Genomic DNA, 22,531 nt, shown 5'->3' with positions numbered 1-22,531 from the left:
CTTAATCTATTTTTACATAATAACAAATTAAGCTTCAATAAATTGTTATGGGGAGAACACGAGCTCGAATTCGAATAATTCAATTATTTACCAGATCCAATCATACATCGGTCCTGTGTACACAACAAATGTGTGTGATGGTACAATACGTGTTGGTACCATGTGACGGTATCCTTGATGTACCCAATCATTTATGGGTTCCAATCAAATCGATTTTGAACGAGTTTTTAACGAACAAATATAAGCTGGACTCGAATAACTTTATCTACTATCAACCCTAGGACTTAAGGGTTTGTTTTATCTTGTCTTAAATTCGAAATCTTTTAGCTGCTATTAACTATTTTGTGGTCAGTCTATATAGAGCTTTACTCTAACTTTTAATTGAAATTCCCGCAAGTTAAATGTGAAATTGATCTAAAAAAATTAATCGAGTTGAACGAATGTTTATCCGATCACTTGAGTTACTATCAATAACCCTAATCATACAAGGGGTCCACACGTATGGAATCCACAACTGGGGTGGTGAAGAGGGATTGATTGAGCACCAAGTGGCACCAGCAGCACAGGTGCAGTGGAACAATTCTTTATTCCCCGTCAAAAGTCCAATTGAAATTGAATACTACCGGAACAGACTCGTCATTTACTAAATAGCTCCCTCCTCCTCCCAACGCCCACGACTTCGTGTCAGCTCGATTTCACCGACCAAAATCAAATCCGCCCCGCAGAATTAGGTACAGCTCCGAATCCCAAAATAACAATCCCCCCCACAAAAACCCAATAACATTCTCTCTCCTCGCCCCTTCCCTTTGTAGAGAGAGAGAGAGAGGTAGAGGGGGAGGGAGGGCGAAGATTTCGACGATGGCTGTGGCGCCGTTGAAGGCCAATGGTAGCGCAGCAGGGGGGTCGCCGCCGCAGGAGGGCGTGTCGGAGACGGGGGCTTTTGGTGGCTGGGTGTATCATCTGGGGGTGAATTCCATTGGGCGTGAGTACTGTCACCTCCGCTATTTGCTTATTCGTGGCAAGTACGTCGAGATGTACAAGCGCGATCCTCGTGAGAATCCCGGCATTGTAAGCCCCTCTCTCTCTCTCTCTTTCTCTCTCTCTCCATATATATATATGTATATGTATATATGTTGGGATGTTATAGACTTGTAGATGGAGATGAATAATGGATTTGTCAATTGGTGAGAGAAAGTTCTTGAAGGCAAGTTTCTTTTTATATTGTTGGCGTGGTGGTCGAGGCCTGATACTCCCTCAACTTTACCTTTTCGGAAAGTCTATGCGGGACTCGGCTCTGAATTTTAATTGGCCCCGGTGGTTGACGGTGGGATTAATATTCGCGGATTAGTTTCGGTGCGTATAAGCTGGCCGGGCACCTAAGTTATCAAAAAATAAAGCTCCATTTAATTTCTCCAATTTGAGGTAGTAAAAGAAGACGACTTTAATGAAGTTAGTGCTGATGTGGATGATTCCGGCATAAAAATCATCCATGCGTGTGTGTACTTTATCTTGATTCTTGATCCGTTGGTAGTGATCATGATGTGAACAGTGCCAGACTTAATTAACTGGGTAATTTGATTGGGGTCTTGCTGACAACGGCTGGAATTTCAATCCAAATTGGGTACGTTCTAAAACATTTGCACATTTTGGAATGATCTTTAGAAGAAGGTTCATTCATATTGCGGGACACATTGGATGCAGATCAAATTGGCATGAGAAAACCTGTTTAAGCTGTTGGATCGTTTGTGGCTCCAAATATCAGGCAAGCCTAGTGAATACTGTACAGTTCTACAGTAAGAACGCCATTGGCCGTCTGGTTTAAAAGCAACATACAAGAACAAAAGAGGAGAATCTGGAGAATAAATGAAAGTTGATAAATGCACTAGTAATTGGAAGGTTTAGTTTGCTTATTCAGAAGAAGGTTCTACATGACCAAGTACCTTGCTGCAACAGTCTATTGTGGGTTCAGTGTGCAAGACAACTGACAACTTTTTATGGAGCTATTTGTGTAATCTTTGGCTGGAACCATAAACACTGGAGCTATTTGTTTAGTCATTTATTATGCTTTCTTTTTTACTCACAAGTAGTAATAGATTCTGTGTGTAGATCTCACTTAATCATAGAGGAGTAGAGTTGGCAAATTTTTGGGTAACATACAATATTAGCACTTGAATTTCTAGATGGAGTGTTCTCTTGAGATTGAGTGTTTTCTTTGGCAAATTCTTGGCGCAGAAACCCATCAGGAGGGGGGTCGTTGGGCACACACTTGTGGTGGAAGAGTTAGGACGTCGAAAAGTCAATGACGGCGTAAGTTATATGTATCTTCCCTGCTTTTTACAATTAAGAAAGTGTTTTAGTTTATTTTCCTTTTATTCTTGAGTAGATTCTTCCTTCTAGTGAGTAGTATTTCGGTACCACTGCAATTGCTTGTGCTTTTTTTTTTTTGATTTAAAGCACAAACAAAGTTTATCTTGATTTTTGTTATATTTACTAGGATCTTTATGTTCTGCGGTTTCGCAATCGGCTGGATGAAAGCAAGAAGGGAGAAGTAAGCACAATTCTAATTTCTCATTTATTTTTGCTCTAATGATGCTATAAATCATTATTCATGTTCGATTGTGTGAGTTATTCCAGTGTTCTTTAGTGGTGGAATAAATATTTGTTTGTTTTTTGTATACTTTAGCTGCCTTGGCATCCTAGTTCAACGTATGAGTTAGCTTGGTTGACTGGTTTTATGCTACTGTGTTAGGTTTACTGTATTTTCAGGGAAACTGTGCCTGATGCTTATTTTATGATACATCTATTATATATATGTGTGTGTATGTATATGTAGGTCATACACAACCTACATGTTATATGTCATTTGAAGTTCAAACATTGTCCGGTGCTGTAGATGTTCTCACACTATATCTACATGTAGGTTATAAATAACCTACATGTTATATGTCATTTGAAGTTCAAACATTGTCTTGTGCTGTAGATGTTCTCACTCTTAATTATTTCTGGTGCTGCAAGATTGCTTGTGCTAAAGTTGGAGACGCTCGTAAATGGATTGAGGCATTTGATCATGCCAAGCAACAAGTATGAATGAATTAACCTCATCACTCTAACTATTGTATTGAAGTTCTCTACGAATATAGTTTTACATTCCCTAAATTTTTTATTATCATTCTATATATGTATCTTGGTTAATAATCCATTAGTTTTCACTTTTCGCTGCTTACAATTTTTTTCACTTCTACCATGAAAAACATTTTTTTTGACTATTGATTCATAGTACAACTCAGTTTGTCATTCTACTGATACTGGGGGTTTACCAAATTGAAAAAGTTAAGATTCAAAAACTATATTCGTATTCTACTGATACTAATACTGGTTTTTCCAACTAAAATAGTTGAGATTTGAGGCATTTTACCTGTAGTTCAATAATTTCAAAAAATCATTTCTCTGCAGGCTGAATATGAGCTTTCAAGAGGTGCTAGCGCAAGAAACAAATTGAACATGGAGACTGAGTATGCTTTCTCTATTTGGATAGAATAAATAGTTGCACACGTCGTTGATAAAAAGAAATTTAATGTATGTTGATGAGGAGTTGAGTGGTCTATTTGCCTTCCTGCAGTTAATTATAGTACGGGAAGTGATGGTCATTTAGTTTCTTGCAATTTTTTAGGTTTGATGACATTTGATAATATCATCTTTTCACTCTCATTTTGCTTTATGAAGGATCAATCTTGAACATCAACCAAGAGTAAGGCGTGTAGCACATGGGTTGAGAAATCTAATAAATATTGGACAAGGTGAGATGGTATGAGATATGCATACTGGATAGGCCTTAAAGATTCTTACCTTGTTTTCATTTATCCAAGAGCTGCATATGTGATTTTGTGTAAAAATCTATGTCGTGTGATGCGACATTGTCTTGTACATTCTACGTGGAAACATGTTTGATTCTTTATTGATACTTCATCAAACGTACATCAATTTTGGTTGAATTAGTAGATTTTTGAAAGCACGTTCCCTGTTATATGTAGGACCGGAGAGTCTTTTACGCAAATCCTCAAATTTGGGCAGAACTGTTGGATTGGATGGATACTTGCATGGAGATGGTGGTGATGTGATAGAAGCACATGAGTGGAAATGTGTCCGGACTGTGAATGGTATCTTTTTCATCTTTTCATCTCAGATGATCTATGGTTGGTTGGCTCTTTACTTTGTATCATTTGTTCCCCTTTGTTAATCTGCGTCCTCAACATTAATTTCTATTTTTCATGTTGAGGTTTTATATTTTTTTATGCTTTAACTTCATAGCTGCATGGCATTGTCAATCTTCAAAGTGTGTGGTGCACTCCAATTTGAGTGAGTTATGGTGGTTGTCTTTTCTGTGTGGGGTTTCTAGTGCTTATAAGTCAATTGAGGGTTGGTCTGGAAACTATCTGTCATTGATGTCCTGTAATGTTGAGATATGGGTAATCAAGGAAATGGTTCAATCTGTTTTGTAATGCTGTCAAATTGTTGATCCTTACTGTACCCTCTTTTGGGTTACCTGATATTACATTCCAGTTGCACCTAATAAACAGTGTCTTGTTAGAACTGGCATCCTTAACCTTTGAAGCCATGTGATCAGCTCAGATCCATACCACTCATTTGTCATCATTTATCACTAACTAAAAAAAGGACATTTTGTACCCATACCTATTACAGGTTAAATCTTTTCATTTATAGACAGGTTATGTAGGCTATGTTTTCATGTGTCAACCTTTAATCTGCCATTATGTTACAAAGAGTTACGTATCTGGCGCCATTTATATGCAGCTTCTTTCCTTTTGTCTTTGCCTTTATCTTGGATTGAAATCCTGTGTAGTAATAATGAAGATTGCTACATCTAGTTGTGGACCCCAATGTATTGGGACCCAACACATCGTTTGGTTTTGTTGGGTTATGAGCATTCAGCATTACTATCGCATTCTCATTCCTGTGGCCTAAGAAGCTGTTTCCATGTTAGAACATGTCAGCCATTAACTGTGTGCTGGATTGCTGCTTACTGGTTTCTTATTCGCGTCCCCCCCCTTCCAATTCTAAATTCTATGTTATGGCATCACTTAGCAGAACTTTATCTTTTTTATCTTCCTTTTTGTTGGTTTCTCATCCCTCAATCCATCCTTCATCAGAGTGTCCATATATTAAAAAACCTTAGCGTGTGATTATGCAGAAATTATGTTTCTTATTAACACATGGTTAAATTAGGTTAAAATGTGGTAACATATTATCTATAACCCAGGCGAGAAAGAGAAATAGAAAGGGAGGAACACGACAATGAGGGTTTTATGGTCATTATGATGTTGACATTGTTATTAGTGCTGATTATTCCAAAACCATATTAGGGTGGTTTGCTTAATTTTAAAAGGGGAGTGATTAGCAGTACAGTCAATCCCACAGTGGGTTAATTAAGATTTGGCCCCATCATTATTGCATTCCTCTCTGTGCACCTCTTTTTATGTCTTTGTTTGGAATCTTACCGGGTTGCCTTCATATTTGTGTTGTTTTATGTTTCAGGTATTAGAATCTTTGAGGATGTTGCTAAATCTAAGGTACCTTAATTCCTTAAATTCTAACATGTAGTGGCCTCCTCATGGTCTTTTTTATCTTCATTTTTTGTTTGAACAATAAGGAGTGGGAATATATAATGTGACCTTTGGAAAGTCATCGAGTGTTTACATTCTAACGTTTCATTGTTGTTCGTTCTTTGCTGCAGAAACGATTAGACTAGGCTCTTTCTTCTTCTTTTCTCCTGAAGATTTTCTTCTACTTTCTAACTCATGGTCAATGACTGTGTTAATGGTTGGATTGGAAGCTGTTGTCACAGTGGCTGAAATCTCCTTCTGAAGCTAGTAATGAATCTGGCTTGTACTTGAGTCAGTCAAGCACGGTTAACTTTCATCTGTGTCCTAGATACATTGTGAAATAAAAATGGATGATTCCTCTAGAACTGCATGGTTGAAGAACTTGGTATATGTATCATTTTCCCCTTCAAAGACCTAATAACTGACTAGGAACAAACAAATGACTAAAGACGTTCTAGACTTATATTAGTTGTTGCATAAGCAACCGTTCGATATAGGGTATCAGTTTTCAATGATGCTCTTTTTGCTTCCTCAGGGCTGTGTGAAGCTTAGCTTGCTTTAGCAGCCACATGGTGATTCAAGTTTTTGGTTGGCGTAAGAGATGGGCATAGTATCTAATTTTTTTTGAGGAAAGAAAGAGGAAATGTTTTTTTATTGTCTTTCTTTATTATGAGGAATATTATGTGGTGGCCCTGGTGGGTCTGCTATGGTGGAAGGAATCTCTGATATTAGGGTTTTCTATACCTGTTCGCTGCTACTGCGCCCTTCTGCCTCCCGCCTCTCTGTTGCTTTGTTTGTGATTTGTGTTGCCTTTAATTACATATTCTTTCAACAATAAGCTTTATTAGGATCTATTGGAGCTTCTGACGACAAAAAATAGTACATACTAATTTTTTTCATTTATGGTACCTGCAAAAAATGTTTCATGTTTCTACATTTTGACTACTGAATGAATTATCTTTAGCTTTTGGTTTCAGTTTTATGCATGGAACTATACTAAAGAAAGGTATTGGCATATTATTGAAACAGCATATTGTTGCAGTATCTATATCCTAGTTTTTTAGGTTTCGCCGTAAGGCCCATAACGCATATCCATACAATGTTTGTATGTCATTCCCTTATACGTATCCTTGCTTCATTGCATGAAACATTGGTGTGGTTTTGGGTTTGAATGTACTAGTACCTATGATATGCATTTTCTAGGACCCGAGAGGAGGCTATTGAAAGTTACATCCCACTGTTGCAATATGAACTTTAGGCACTTTCTATAACTCTTTCTTCTTACAATATTGCCCGAAAACCATTCATTGTCCTCTGTTAACTGAAATGCTAATCCAAAAATTGAAAATTGGTTTGGTGCATCTGTCAATTTGCATATGCAAACTGCATGGGTTCTGAGTCTTCTCACCAATATGCGCTAATCTGTTGACCCCTGCATGTTCATACTTCAGATGTTACCTTTCTTTCTACTTTCATGTGATGTCTTTTATGGGATTAATTCCCAATATTGCATTGGATTGGAGTAGGAGAAATTTTGAAGATTTTGTGATTCCATTAGTGTTCTGCTTGAAGCTTGGTTTAATTTTTTGTAGAATGGTAAAGCTGTTCTTGTGAAGGCTGTTGGTGTTGTCGATGCCAGTGCAGATGTTGTTTTTGAGGTGTTTATGAATGTTGACCGACATCAAAGATATGAGTAAGATGCAGAGATCATGCTCTTGTTGCATAACTATAGCCCGCTATATCTTAATGATTATCTTTGCAGGTGGGATATGTTGACAGGTGATTTAGAGTTGGTTGAGTCATTGGATGGTCATTTTGATGTTCTCTATGGTACATATGAACCCAGACATTTAACTAGGTAATGATTTTACACACGTCTACCTATTTTCTGGTATGAACAGTTAATTATCAGTTACATAATGTGGTTATGAATGTGCTAAAGCATTTTTCTTCCATCCAAAGCCTTTTGATTTCATGTAAAATACTGTTAATACTGCATTCCTCATGGTGTACCCGATAATTGGGATGGGGAACCTCACTGACTTGGGTTGGCGGTGTTTAATGGTTACCATTTTCTGAATTGGATGGGCATTTTGATATCGTGGAGATTGAGTTGATTTGTCCTTAGGTTAAGTTGATGGTCATAAACTCTTAATCGTTAGGTGCATCTGGATATAACATCTGGATTCGTCCTGCATTCTCTTTTGTGAAGAATGAAAATTGCTCTCGAGTGCCTCAAGGAGGTAAAGCCGTCCATTTCCTATGTCCCTTAAATTTTTTTTATCTTCGTATCAAATTTCCAATCTTTGGCTTTACTCTCTCTCTCTCTCTCTCTCTCTCTCTCTCTCTCTCTCTCTCTCTCTCTCTCTCTCAATGGAATAGGGGCTTTTCTTATATGTTTTATACCCAGCACCCCTTAGCCTGCAAATGGAACCGGAGAATCTAGCATCGGCTCTTGCATCGAGTGTCAATCAAGTGCATCTCGGGGTTCGGGTTCGAGTCCCGGTATCCGAACAAGTCCCTTCATCCCCATTTAGTAGCCTATTTGAGGAAATTCATTTTGAATAATGATTCATCTTTGATAATGACTACATGATCTTCGACACAGAAAGAGACCGCTAGCACGGAGCTGCATCATCTATTATATCTACCCAAGGAAAGTCAAGGTTGTCAAAGGTCTTGTATAAGAGGTAGGTATGACATGGCTGGTCTTACCAGAGATAGGCATTTTTAGATCTATCCTTTGTTGACCACCAATAATGGTTAGAGACTTTCACTCTAATAGAATTGCGCCAACACTTGAGAAGCAAAACAAAAGATTCGACTATTGGCTCAGTTTCTACTGACTGGCTAACCAATTTCTCATACGATCTTTTATGAGGCAGAGAAGTTTCCACTTTGATATGATAGCAGAAATTTGATAACAAATTCGTGGATAGATAGAATTTGGACAGCCAGCCTAAGTTTGTCTAGTTGCTTTGATTCTTCAAGCAAGACGGACGTTCAACCCTCCCAGAAGTATTGACGGTGGACCTGTGGGGGAGCATTAAACAGTTGAAGACAGGATGGCAACGTCTGGCAAGTCTGTTGCCAAAGGAGAGTAGTCTATGCTGTATATCAACCTTTTCTATAGAATCGCGTCAGATGATGAAATAGATTGCCAGAGAAAGAGATGTTGGAACGCCTTCTCTCTCCGGTCGTACCAGCCAGTGATATTATTTACTAAATAACAAACAAATGGTAAACGACGGAGACTGACATCAGTCTCGGACTCCTGTTAGCCTTACTGTCTGGATAGATTGATTTATACATCCCTCTTAGTATTGGAGCTGAACAAGGACAAACCCAACTTTTTTGGTAGTTGACCAACTTATATCCATGTAACAGTCTTTTAAACTGTATATCCTTTTTGAGATGAAATCAAATTCGATTTTGGTATGACCTGCACAAGCTAGGTCTTTCTTTTGTTTCTTTGAATGAGAATGATGCAATTTTTGAACAGATTGACAAATTTAGGTAATCTGTTTTTCCTTCTACAATAGAAGCTGTTCTTAATTTATCTCATTTTCTATTGCCATTTTTTTTAATGGCCATTTTCTTTTGCCATTACCTCATGGTGGATACCTTCTGCAGGTGGCATTCTAGAAGAGATTTTGTCTTCTCGAGACAATGGTTTCGTGCACAAGATGGAACATATAGTAAGGGGCTTCAATTTATCCTATGGTTTTAGATTTCTATTTATTCAATCTGCATGCACATTATAATGATAGCTTGATGCAATGATAGCTTGATGCATCAGAAATTTCATTTTTATCTTCAACTTTTTGCAATGTGCTTCCTAAAAAAAATATCTCCACTTCAGCATAACATTTATCATTGGCCGTACATACCCAAAAATATTTTAGTTGTGTTAGAGCTTGTCCTGCATCAGATAACTATAACCTTCAAAACTAGTATATTATCTTGTACAATTCCCAAACTAAGGTTAGATAATTACGAGTATACAAGCCTATCAATACTCTCCACTCATTGCCAATTAGTTTTGAGTTGGATGCTTTAATATGGTATCGGTGCTAGACTTTTGGAGACTTTTAGACAAGACTCTTGATTTATTGCCTCGTTGGTTGTGCCATTATTGTCCCTTGTTTCATAGTGATCCTTAGATTATAGATTCTTTGTTTACTTCTCCACATCTGAATCAGAGGTCGCAGGCGCATGGGTGTGCTAGAGCTTGTCCCACATCGGATAATTATAACCTCCAATATCAAGATATGGGGGTTGACGACCTCCCCACTCATTGCTTATTGGTTTTGAGTTGAATGCTTTTAACAAAATGCTTTTCTCCATTATACCATGTTATTTCAACCATGCTTCAGTATGGTCTGATCTACGACAACAACAATTTTGTTTAATTGGTGGTTGTCTTCACTGATGACTAAGGGGCAACTGCTTTCCGAATTTCTTAGTATAGCATAAACTAGTGACCGGTGTTTGGAGAGTTTCTACACCGACACTCCTGACATGTGTCCAACACTCAAATTAGAAGTGACTTCTAGAGCTTTATCCACATTGGTTAATTATAACCTCCAAATCTAGTATATGAGCCCGGGCGGCCTCTCCACTCATTTTCAATTGGTTTTGAGTTGGATGCTTTAAGAGTGACCTTTTTTTTTCTTTTCAATTGCCTCTATTGTTAAGGAAATTCAATCTCACATTGCTTGGGTATGGAATGGATGATCCCTTAATATATTTGGGATCTCTTTCACCTAATAGCTTAAGCTTTTGGATGGGATATAAATTTTCCACATCTATGAACACTTTTGGACACTTGTAGGCTCTAGTAAAACTTAGGGTACTCTTTTTTTGTAATGAGAAATGATGTTTGATAGTGTATTGTGACATATTGAATGAAACACTATGGTTGTGAAAGATGTAGTAAAAAGTTTGAATGGTGATAAACATACTTATCTAATAGAACTGCGAATATATACTATTTAACGTGTCCCCAATTTGTTGGTTCCTCCATTTTTTGGGAAATTGCTAGAGCGACGTTGTCATGTCGCATGTCCATGTCCGTGCTACTTAGTTGAGAATATTCTCATCATCTAATGAGGTCTTTCTTTACTGCTTTTTATTGGGACATGGGGCACAGTATCCCTCCCTTGATCAAGTTCTTGATATGATTGATCTTTTTGGTACACAGGGATTGTATGAGTCTTATCATTGTTAGCCTATTTGGTGTAGAGTGGGCTTCCCTTATTCCCTTGGTTTTTACATACTTCAACTTGTCCATAGTTTTTAAAGTCAAATATGTGAATCAGAAAATAAAGAAGGTGTCTTCCAACTGTAGCACATTGGTAGAATGTTAGAGCTCGTATCTCTTATAGGGAGGTGTAAGGTTGTTTGTTTTGATCAAGGTGAATACCTTAGAAAATTGGTTGGTTAAAGAGGAGAACAATAAACATTTGGACAAGCTATGGTGCACACTTGATAATTATTTGGTCAGGAGTGGATAATTAACGATGAGTTCATGCCTTGGTGATTTTCAAACTATGAAAGAAATGCCTTTAACCCCCATGCATGTCTTTCTTTTGGGTTGTATTTATAGCTCGTGTTAACAAGTCAAGGCATATTGCCATTTATCTACCATTGATTTCTTACATGTTCTGGCACTTGAACTTGCTGGTTGAAAAGTGGAGGAACTCTCTCTCACTGTGTTTTGTAACTAGCTTCTTTTTCCTTCGTTTTTCTCTGGGGGTGACGAGGAACCCCTCCAAGGCATGTCAGAACACCGGATACCTATGCCTGGTCAGCATAGGTGTTGCGATCAGGAGTTAAACACTAGGCTTCTAGGGTATACGGTTGATCCTATTCACAACCTTATACCTTTGGCTTCGCTGATCAGTTCTCTGCACTTTGGTGTCCTATTAGCCAGAAAGGCTTGCATGTGCTGTTTGTCAGATTCATGTTATTTAGGATTCATTTATAGTTCACGATAGTACTATCTTGTGTCGTGAAATTTAGGAAGACTGTCAGTAGTTGTTTTGGTTGATCATGTTAAACTCAGTTTTCATTCTACGCACTATGACAGCCCAAACCTTATTTCAATTCTTGGTGTTTTTATTGGTATTTTTATGTAAGTCTAGGCTCTCATAATGCCTTTGACATGTGAACCTCTTTGTCTGATCTGCACTTTTGCGTTGAGATGGAATTATCTTTTTCATGTATGTTCACTGACTGGGGTATGTGATGCAGCAATATTGCACTTTCCTACTGGACACAAGAAATGCCCTTCAAAACCAGGATATCGACGCACAGAAATTAACCGTAAGACTGGCCTTTGAACTATAAATATTTGCTATCGCTCAGGAACTTAATGTTTTTAATTGCTTTTATAGCTTGCCTAAATTTTGTTGTTTGGAATCAATTAGAAACATTGTACCAAGTAAGTGACTCGTTTACCTCATAGTTTTGTATTGTCTTAAAGCAAAAGGTGTCTCAAACCCTCACTGTTTTTTTTTTTTTTCCCCTTTTTTTGTTGATTTCAGTTTTTGCCTTCTATAATGTTGAGAGAGAGAGAGAGAGAGAGAGAGAGAGAGAGAGAGAGAGAGAGATGAGCCAAGTGATAGCTCCCGTATTCATGTTGGTAGATAGCCAAACATGAATAATTTTTGCCCCCTTTGCAAAAAGTTGGCTTTTCCAGAAAGATGAGATTATGGTTGTTACAGGAGCAGCAGTGCTATATGAGGGGAGCAATGGTGAATGTGATAGGGGAGGTGGCCGGTGGATGGTCAAATCGATGGCAGGTTTCAAGTGATGCAGTAGAATTTTCCTTGTCCTTCATAACAAGGGTTTATGCCTAAGAGGCCTATTGGTGGGCTTAGTGTACTAGTAGACTTAGTCTATGACCAATAACTAAGCATTATGTTCTTATCATAGGTAGTTTTTTGAATGGAAGAATAATGAATAGCTTGGGAAAAGCTCCGGTGTTCTCTCTATTATCTAACCCTGCGGACAACCCTAGCAGGCCCAGCCCTAGGCATATGCCCTCTAAGAGTAAGCCTAGTGCACCAATTTTGGCCCAAAGTAGGGCCTCATTTGGAAGAAGTAATAAATCGTATTTGCTTCGGAATTTTCTAAAGCTTTCAGTGATGGATCTGTGGTAAGTGGTTAAAGTGTACACAGCAGGTTTCGAGTTCAAAACTTCTCGCGTTCTCTTTGTTTTTAATGTTGAATGGTTAAAAGCTTTTTCTTCACGGATTTTGGAGCTGCTGGGTTTTGAACCCTACACCAAAAGCTTAAGGAACTCAGCTTTTTGAGCTAAATCTGTTGTGGAACAGCCCAGCAACCACCCAACAACAGAACAACAACACCTCAAGCACACAAACGCAGCCAGTCAACAGAGAAAAACGCAGCAAAGAAGAACAGAAAACACCGAGAAAATACGTGGTTCGGCCTACGTTGGACCTACTTCCACGGGGAGGGGAAAATCTTCACTATAATCAAAGTATTACAACGAGTAGGAGCCTCAATCACTCGACTAATCTCACCGTTTCACCTTGATTACAATGAAACCACACTCTCTCCTTCTCTTCCTCTCCTGCCTCTTTTCTCAATCTCTCTGTCTCAAACAGGCACACACATACACTAGCATCTACATGTGAGAGAATAAAAGGGCTCCAAGGAAATTACAAAAATACCCACCCAAACACTATGGGTATTACCAAAATTCCCACCACTATGGGTGGACCCCAACAAAATTCACATCAGCAATGTGTGTGTATTGTCCCTTACTAACAGAACAAGTAGTTATAGACAAATGTTGCAATTGAAAATATACTACATGTTTTTTCTTTCAAATATTGTAGCCTTAGTGTTTCTTTTGAATTTTTCTTACAAGCTTAATTTTGCTAAAATATAAAACGAGAAACCTAAAATTTACTTTTAAACTTGTTATAGTGATATAATTTTTCATTCAGTTAACAAAATAGATAGGGTCCCATTTCACAAATTCACCTAGGGGCTCAAAATATTCAGGAGTCAGGACCAGCCCCAAGCCATAGGTTGGGGTTCTTCTTTCTCTCTCATGATTTTAGATTCCTTAATGCATTTTGATTGCATCAGAAAGGGGTGATGAGGGACATGCAAAGGGTGGGAGTGGGAAGATGAGGGAAGGATTCAGGAAGGTTGAAGTTGGAACTGGCGGGTCAATGGTGAGGGTCTGGAAAAGGCAATGGGGCATGTGGTCAGTGGAAGTTGCTGCCGGAGAGAGGCTGAGTTGGTGATTGGTGATTGAGGGGTTCAGGGGAGGTAGTGCACTCCTAAATGGATCTTATTTCAGAGCTGCTATGAGTACGGACATCAAGTACAGATGGCTTTGGGGTCTGCACTCGAATGTCTGTACTTGCATTCTTTGGGTATTTGTTATACTACTTTGGAGTACATCTATACGAATCTACATGGTACTTTGAGCTTGATATATTTTTAGTTGTTACTTATTTTGTGAAATTGTTTCATATCTTCCGTGTTTTTTCAGCTTACGTCCTATTTCTTGTTTCTTCAATTTATAGTTGACAATTCTTATTGTGTGTCAAGTACTTTCATAAATTACTACTGATTCTTTGTGTGCATATCTGGTATCTGTGTATTGTTTTGAGGTTAAATTGTTGGTTGTTGCTAACATTTAACATATTTTTATTGTAGCTTCAACATGGGAGATCAGAAGTTTGAACATAACCCACTCGCCACATGGTGCAAGATGTCTTGTAATGCAAATGGTAGAGATACAACCTGTTGGCGGTTGTTGGGGGAAGAATAATGAATGGTCCAAGTTCGAAAAGACTGTTTCATACGCATTTTTGAGCCAAGTGGCAGGTGGGTCATTGCTTTTACACCAACTTCTGTCGGGTTGAAAGTAGGACTGTTCTGAAGTCACGAAATACGTGGCCTCAAACAACTAAAACTGTGATTTTTGTATTTCTGTGGAACACTTAATTTTCTTTAGATGTTCCGAACGTGACTGATATACTAGATTGGCTAAACCAGTTTTCTGTGGTATCTTTATGTGTTGTCTTCAAAGTAGCTGTTGGGGTATATTTGTCATTTCTTCCACCTTCCTTATAACTGCTTGAAACAGTTAATTCTAAGACCTCCACAGATACATGGCCACAACTAGTAATAAGTACCCATTTATTTGTGGAAGGCATTTTATCTTAGCTTCTCAGATGCAATGTTGATGCCAGATAGGCTAAGTTGACCTTCTCTCTGATGGTAAGAGGAATTTTAAAGTTAGTAGTAGGATCCTTCTAAAATGAGTGTGCTCTCAAGACGGGAGCTCGAATCGCCGCTCCCTAGATGGGAGCTTGACAGGAGTTCAATCTCCTCTAGACGGGAGCTCGCTCCTTACTAAGATGGGAGCTTATCAGGCCGTTAAGGCAGCTATTCTCATACTTTTATGGGAATTATGGCACTGTGGAAATAAGAATATGAAAATCACATAAGTCAAGAAGTTTCTCAAATTGAAAATATCTAACTTCCAATAATTACCCTTTAAGATCGGGAAAATTCTCAATAAGTATCACTTTTCCCTCTATAGTTAAGTATCTAAAGATATTTCATATACGTATGTATACATAACCTATATGCGCTCCCAATCTTATGAGCTTCTAAGTGCCTCCACTCCCTGCCCCTGCTCCCGCTTCACGTTACGCAGGTTCAAACTTCTTCACCTTGATTGGCCATTAGTTTTGATGATGGCTCGGGGTTCTTCGTCACTCATTTTTGAGAACCAACCAACTTTGATTATTAAAGTAAGGCGTATACATAACTGACGGAGAAATCTGGTTGTATGAATGTGAAGCAAAATAAAAAGGAAAAAATGAATGTGAAGCAAACTAGGTAAGTTGTATGGTTTGGAATCTGAGGTTCCGAGATTTCCTTTTATTTCTACTTGTGTTAGGCAATTTTAATGACGGCACCGACGAGATTATGGATCGACCGGACTCCTCGATCGTCATTATATGTCAACGGGGGAAAGTGTTTTTAAGCCATGTTATATCTGTTATTAGATCATGTTATTGAATTACTGATGAAACATAAAAGCGGAGTCATGGTAAAACCTTTTTTTTCCCTAAATTTTTTCTTGAAATGTCAAATTCTACTGGCTTGTGACTTGCCCAGGTTTAAAAGAATATATTGGAGCAAATCCATCACTCGCATCTGAATTTTTAACCACCTCTCTCCGTTCGAAGTTTTTTGATGTTTCTTCATCGAATAGCGACCATGAAGATGCAAATGGTGCTGATGAGTTCTATGATGCAATATCTGCTGATTCATCGTCTGATGATGACGATAGTGACAACGGAGAACAATTTAATGGCAAGGTTTGCCTTCTTTCCTCTTCCTCTTTGTTGTAGCTTGGGAACTGTTAGGTTTTGAGGAACGAACTAGATTCAATGATGTTTACACCGAAGACTTGGTATCTCAGTTTGAACCTATTAATTCACTCTATCAGGACAAAAAGGTGAAGCTGAAGAACATCTCATGGGCTATCGCAAGCTTGGCTTTGAAGCACACTCCAGGTCCCCTCTCTAGTAAACTCACAACAGTGTATTGTTGAACTGGAAAATACTGATTATGCACCTTTTGTCTGACTATCTGTATTCATTTATGTCGCTATCAAATTTATGACAAAAAGGTTTTTAATGAAGCGGTAACCTTACTGCAGAAAATCACTTGGTCATCCTATATCCTACTTGACAACCTATGCATGGTATTCAGGGCATGACTGTCTGATAGTTTACCAAGATTTCTTGTTTTTACTTGTAGGGTTTATACTTGTAACCTTAGAAAGAATAGGACCAGTGTGCAATCGAGTATTCCTTGTATGATTTCTTCATCTTGTGGTTTCCGTTTATTTTCTAAGATGATATTTCTGGAAGGACATATTAATACAGTAGATGTGTATAAAAGGAAAAATAGACCTCTTTCTTCGGTTTTATGTATTGTGCTAGGAACACAAAGCTTCAAAGTAGTACTGAGATCTGTAATAGCTTTTCCCCTCGCATAATCTGCTTTATATTCTGCTTATCCTTTGATACAGGTCCAGATTTGAATCAGGAATTAGATTCAAGAGTACCTCCTATCGTTCTTGATCCAAGACATTATCATGGTTCTTTTCGCCAAGGGAAGGATGAGACAGATAGTAATTGTTGGACATCTCCAAGCGGTGCAGCATTTATGATCAGAGGGAAGACGTATTTGAAAGATAACACTAAGGTGGGTATTTGTTGACGTCAGAATTGTTTCACCGGTTTGATCACAGTGAGAAGAGTGGTTTCAGAAATTTATTTTCACTCTGAAAAGTATGAAGTCTGTCTTTTCCTCCCATTTTCTTCTTTCTTGGAAAATTCCCATGTTTAGGTACAACATATATTCCTCCTCTTTCTCTTGTTCTTTTTTCTCTTTGAAGTAGCTATATCTATAATCCAATATCTAATTGCCCATACCAATTTGAAGTATATTGAGTAGCTTGTCAATTGTCAAAAGCTTGAGATAGCTGATGACGGTATGAGTTTGGCGCAAAATATCTTGCCCCTCAGCCAAAGGGGGTGCTATTTAGATTCTGGCAAACTTTACTGTGGGAATCTTTTTTTTGTTTTCTTTGACGAAGAAAATTTTAGAAAATCTCTTTACTTGAATTGATAAGGATTTGAATGTCTACTCGATTGTATGCCCCTTTCAGGTAAAGGGAGGAGATCCACTTTTACAGCTTATTGCAGTTGACTGGTTTAAAGTTGAAAATTGCATCAGTAAGGTTGCATTGCATCCCAGTTCCCTTGTTCAGGTAAAGGATGTAATCCATCTCTCTTTGAATTATGGGTGAAACTCTGGAGAAATAAAGGTGTATGTCATCTCATTCAAATGTTTTGCTGCCATATGTCCGCAATGTTAATGTTATTCACTTATTCCAACTTTTGTAGCCAGGCCTATGATATTGTGTGTTCCATATACCATATGGTGCCACGTTTTGGCTGACAAATGGAATCACATTTTGGCAAACTATTCATAGCTTTTACTCATACTTTTTAGCTGTTTTTAATTCCTCATTCCTCCTGAAACTATGGACACATTTTTTCTAGCATCGTGAGAAATGCTTCAATCCTATTTGAAAACATATGTCATTTGAATGTATTGGGGCTTATGGTCTTTTAATCTTTTGGAAGGTCGTCCTTATATTTTTGTAACATTCTTTCTTCTTATCCAGTCAGAAGCTGGTAAAAAACTCCCGTTCGTCCTCATTGTTAATCTTGAGGTATGTTTAAGAAATCTTTTTGATTCTCCTGTATAGTAATTACTTATATTGTGAGATACCATGCATTTGCTGGGAATAATAATGTTTGGTTTGTTCCCAATGGAGTGCTCCACAGTTTTTCAATCTGAAAGTTAGTGCCTACCTGTTTCATCTCCTTAAACTTTAGCACTGCTGTTAAAGAAAAGTCATCCGGTGTAATTGACACCTCCGGAGATCTGCACATGTTAGAAGATGCTTTGGGTCCAAATAGGTCCAAGTATTTAAGTCAGTGAAAATATAGTTGCGAAATGCGAGTAATTTTGGAAGATGAAGAAGTTGGTCTGTAGCTGTGCACCATGTTAGTCCCTCTGTTGCTAGAAACGCTACTACCATAGGGATTCCACAGTTGGTCTTATTTATCACAAAAAAAAATGATCTAGAGAAAGCATAGCTTTGCCGGACAAAAAGTTCCAAAAAAAAATGGTCAAAATACTCCTCCAAAGGTGTTTTAAAAGAAAATATTACAAAGAATTATGTTGTTTTATTCGATGCTTATCATTTGAAAGCAGTAAGTATTATGATCTATATATAGAAGCATACCCCTATTGTTCCATTTCCGTTCTAGTACCAGAACAATAACATTGGACTTAGTCCCCTCTGGGAATCCTAACTTTTTTAATCATTTGAAAGCAGTAAGTATTACGAAAATCTTTAGAAGCCCCCCTATTGTTCCCATTTCTGTTCTAGTACCAGAACAATCCACTTTCCAGGCAGCATTGGACTTGGTCTCCTCTGGGAATCCCAACTTTTTTTTATGAGGTGCAATTATTATATTCAAATTAAAGGGTAAATTCCTTTAAACCCCCCTCAACTATCACCCATTTATGAGTTACCCCTTCATATTTAAACTCGGACGCTTAAACCCCCTCATGTATTCTGATAAAAAAAAAAGAAAGGGGGGTAAACGCCATTGATGGAAAATTTCAATTTATGTTTTTCCTGTTCAACCAATGCTTCGGAGAAGCTCATCAACAAGCAAACCCATCCTCCATTTTTCTCAATGAAACTCTTACATAATTCAGATCCAAACAACATCTACTAATCTCTCTCTCTCTCTCTCTCTCTCTCTCTCTCTCTCTCATGAGATGGGGAGCAGGACTTCAATAACCCTCTAGATTGTGCAGAATCCATACTACTCCTACTCTTAATCTCACACTCTCACAAAAACCCGTCCCACCGCTGCCACCTCAAGCTCCAAATTCTCCGCTGATAACAAATTTGCAGTAGCCGACTTCCATTAGCCTGTCGCATTCAACCCTTTTTCGCAAAAATCGAGCTGCAGAGAGATGAAAAGCAATGGGAAAAGAACGCTGCTCTGCCGGAAATTGAAGAAGCAGCCCCAGGGTTTTAGTATCAGCCGGAGTGGGAGAATATTATGAACACCAAGGATTACTTGAAAGATCAAGGAGAAATTCTATGTGACCAACCGATTGGTTCTGCTTTCCCCCAAGATTGACGTCAACCCGAGTGATATTGGATTCGCGGCAGAGGAAGAATTGACGGAGTGGAGGAGGAGAAAGAATGGAGGTTGCCGTGGTGTCGATGGTTTTACAGATTTGAAGCGGTGAGATAAGACTTGAGAGTGTTTTTTCCTTAACTGATAAAAAAGAATGCTAACTTTGTTAAAGAACTCTCATTTATCTAGTCCAGTACTATTCAAGTGGAATATTCCATCCAAAATCTTAACTGTTAGGCCTCGTTTGATTCGCGGATTAACTGCTTGGGATAGGACTAAATGTACCTAATCCTGAGTTATCCCACGTTTGGTTCCCGAAATGACTGTCGGGATTATTAATCCCAGGATTATTTTTATCCCTATATGGGGGGTACTAAATAATCCTAGGGGGGGAGGTGGGATTACGTAGGATTAACAAATAAGGAATTGTTTTCAAAAAGTATTTTCAGAATTATTTTCTTTAATATTAATTTCAGAAAATGTTTTTTCAAAAAAATTTTAAAAATATTAATTTCAGAAAATGTTTTTAAAAAATATTAATTTCAGAAATTTTGTTAACCAGAGGGGTTTCTTGCCATAAGATAATACATGTTAAGTGTTTGAGTTTAAACATTAGGGGGCAACTCGGAAACCAGTGATTGTTGAAGGAGGTTTAATGTGATTTACCCCAAATTAATAGTGGAACTATACTCTCACATTGCACCTTTGTTCCCGAGTTTGACTATATTCACAGCCATTTTTTTGGATAATTCAGAAAAAATAGAAATATATAATTTTACTTGTCAAAGAGGACTGACTATTTGGGACATACCAATGGAGATATGGACCAAATTTTGGGACCTAAAGCTTCTCTTTCTTATGAGCTATGCTTGTATGTACTGGAGTTTAGGCAAAAAGAATTCCAGGATGAACTTGGACTTTCTTTCAGTGTAGATATCCTCTTCATAATAATCATTGAATATAATGCGTAATGGTTCTTTTTGTTTTAATCTTTTCCGTGCTACGAATTTAAGTCAATGATATGGGAAGAAATTGTGGTGGTTTCATTGTTTCAGGTTCCAGCAAGACCTAACTACAGCCTGGTTCTTTACTATGCTGCTGACAGGCCTGTAAATAAAAACTCTTTGCTGGGTAAATTTATTGATGGGTCTGACATGTTTCGGGATTCCAGACTTAAACTAATTCCAAGTATTGTTGAGGTATGAACTGCTTTGCTTGTAGCAATACCATGTGTTATTGATCCAGCTTAATTTCTGATGGTCTTGACTTACAAATGGTTTTTACAGGGATATTGGATGGTAAAGCGTGCAGTTGGAACAAAAGCTTGCTTACTAGGGAAAGCAGTTACTTGCAAGTACCTTCGACAAGACAATTTTCTCGAGGTAATGACATTTGATTCCAACATCCAAATGGTCAGCTAAGGTTAATAAGTATTGTCAGCTAAGGGTAATAAGTATTGCCCTCAGGGTTGGATGTGCTCATATTTAACTGCTTCTTGCTCATCCACCGTAAGGTTAATAAGTATTGTCAGCTACTTGCAGATTGATGTGGACATTGGCTCATCATCTGTCGCTAGGGGTGTCATTAGTCTTGTCCTTGGATATGTGACGAGCCTCGTTGTTGATCTTGCAATTCTAATTGAGGTTTGTATTTTCCAGTTATATCTTTTACTAGCATTCCCAGCAATCAACCCTTCAAAAAAATTGAAGGTTTTGAAAGGTTTTTATGTGGCTGACTCTTTATACTTCAATCAACCCTTCAAATTCTCTCTCTCTCTCTCTCTCTCTCTCTCTCTCTCTCGTGGCTGACTCTTTATACTTCAATCAACCCTTCAAATTCTCTCTCTCTCTCTCTCTCTCTCTCTCTCTCTCTCTTCTCTTCCTGACTGACTCTTTATACTTCAATCAACCCTTCAAATTCTCTCTCTCTCTGTGTTCAAATTTAGATTGTTAGCATACCAAATCATACTACAGAGAGCAATCTGAAACTAAGGTACCAAAACATGCACAAAAAGGTAATGTGGCAATAAAGTTTGAAGATTCTGCTAGAGTGCATTATAAAATCTTAATGCCTTGTTCTCTTTGCTTTTCAAAAAGCATTTTTCAAAAAATTCACCCTAGATTCCCTCTACTTCCAACATTTCTCTCTCTATCTCTCCCCATTTATTACCCCTACTATTTTTCAAAAAAAAATTTCAAATCCAAACACAGCATTACTCTTCAAAATACAATGTAAAGAGGCAAAGGAAACTTTTTAGTGTTTCATGTTGAAGTATCTGCTGGAAGTACTCTAACATTCTCCTTGAGGTTTAGCTAGACATTGACAGAATAAGCTGAATTGGCCAGGCTAAAGAAGAGGCGGAACTGCCAGAGTACATTCTTGGAACTGTTCGGCTAAATCGTGTGAAGCTAGACTCTGCTGTACCCCTTGAAGTCTGAGATACTTTTACACGTCGACAGGCTTGGATTATTGTTTTTGCTGAGGCAATGGCATCATAGCTACTGGGAACAGTCAAAGGATTTCCCGATTCTGCTGTAAAATATTTTGCACATTATGTGGATCTTCCGTCGAAATTTCAATCAAAGGTCACCTTATTTGGGTTCAAACTCGGCAAGTGTTTGGTCTCTGTAATCAACGTATATTGGGTTTGTTGACAGGTTACAGAACTTGCTTTCATATCAATTGGTTTTAGTTGAGTATACGTACAAATATTAAGCAAGTCAACTGGGTTTATCTCCTGGTTTACATGAATGACTGACTGGATTACAATCAATGATATGACTCTTCAAATTCTGGAATACAGACTTAGTTGAGTTCCATCTTTTGAGACCTTGTTCTTCCACCCAAAATCTTTGGCAAAGGCTTGATATAACATTGTTGGTCGTGCATGTAAATACGTATATTACACGACACGTGTATATTACACGACACGCTTATAACGTAGGCTCTTAGATGTGATGGTGGTTCACACTTCGAATAGGTATCAGGTCCAACAATCCATCTTCTATGAGTGTAATTGGGAAATTGTACGAGCCTTATGTGTATATATACCGAGAATAACTTCTACACGGAGGGTACGTGTAGAAGCAAATGTCCACTAAG

General features: G+C 38.0%; 1 protein-coding gene and 1 long non-coding RNA gene across 5 annotated transcripts; both read left to right on the top strand.

Moving 5' to 3' along the window:
• The first annotated feature begins 573 nt into the window (after positions 1–573).
• On the top strand, positions 574–22,224 carry LOC131299203 (protein ENHANCED DISEASE RESISTANCE 2-like). 4 transcript variants are annotated; one of them, XM_058324821.1, is made up of 22 exons: positions 574–1,068; positions 2,233–2,307; positions 2,495–2,548; positions 3,016–3,081; positions 3,454–3,512; positions 3,724–3,797; positions 4,032–4,157; positions 5,554–5,588; positions 7,214–7,314; positions 7,384–7,479; positions 9,255–9,319; positions 11,877–11,948; positions 14,325–14,495; positions 15,801–16,003; positions 16,135–16,201; positions 16,723–16,898; positions 17,365–17,466; positions 17,887–17,934; positions 20,485–20,628; positions 20,716–20,811; positions 20,971–21,072; positions 21,775–22,224. In XM_058324821.1, exons 1-22 carry the CDS (start codon positions 859–861, stop codon positions 21,865–21,867), a joined length of 2,235 nt encoding a protein of 744 aa, XP_058180804.1. In that variant the 5' UTR covers positions 574–858; the 3' UTR covers positions 21,868–22,224. The 4 variants fall into 4 exon arrangements, with proteins under 4 accessions (XP_058180804.1, XP_058180811.1, XP_058180817.1 ...); XM_058324834.1 differs by lacking the exon at positions 574–1,068 and adding an exon at positions 1,627–1,762; XM_058324841.1 differs by lacking the exon at positions 574–1,068 and adding an exon at positions 1,878–2,083.
• Positions 11,955–13,056, top strand: LOC131299247 (uncharacterized). The gene is made up of 2 exons (XR_009190670.1): positions 11,955–12,186; positions 12,221–13,056. It is a non-coding gene; the product is annotated as an uncharacterized LOC131299247 (long non-coding RNA).
• Positions 22,225–22,531: the final 307 nt, after the last annotated feature.

Source organism: Rhododendron vialii, chromosome 1a (genome assembly GCF_030253575.1).
Source record: "Rhododendron vialii isolate Sample 1 chromosome 1a, ASM3025357v1".
In the NCBI taxonomy this organism is placed as follows: Eukaryota; Viridiplantae; Streptophyta; class Magnoliopsida; order Ericales; family Ericaceae; genus Rhododendron; species Rhododendron vialii.
This window is presented reverse-complemented; position numbering and strand designations above follow the sequence as displayed.

Bases quoted from the DNA above. Each gene is read 5' to 3' on its own strand.
- LOC131299203 (XM_058324821.1), top strand. From the start codon at position 859: ATGGCTGTGGCGCCGTTGAAGGCCAATGGTAGCGCAGCAGGGGGGTCG. The intron at 7,480-9,254 runs GTAATGATTTTA...TACCTTCTGCAG, and splicing joins GAACCCAGACATTTAACTAG to GTGGCATTCTAGAAGAGATT. The intron at 20,629-20,715 runs GTATGAACTGCT...TGGTTTTTACAG, and splicing joins TAATTCCAAGTATTGTTGAG to GGATATTGGATGGTAAAGCG.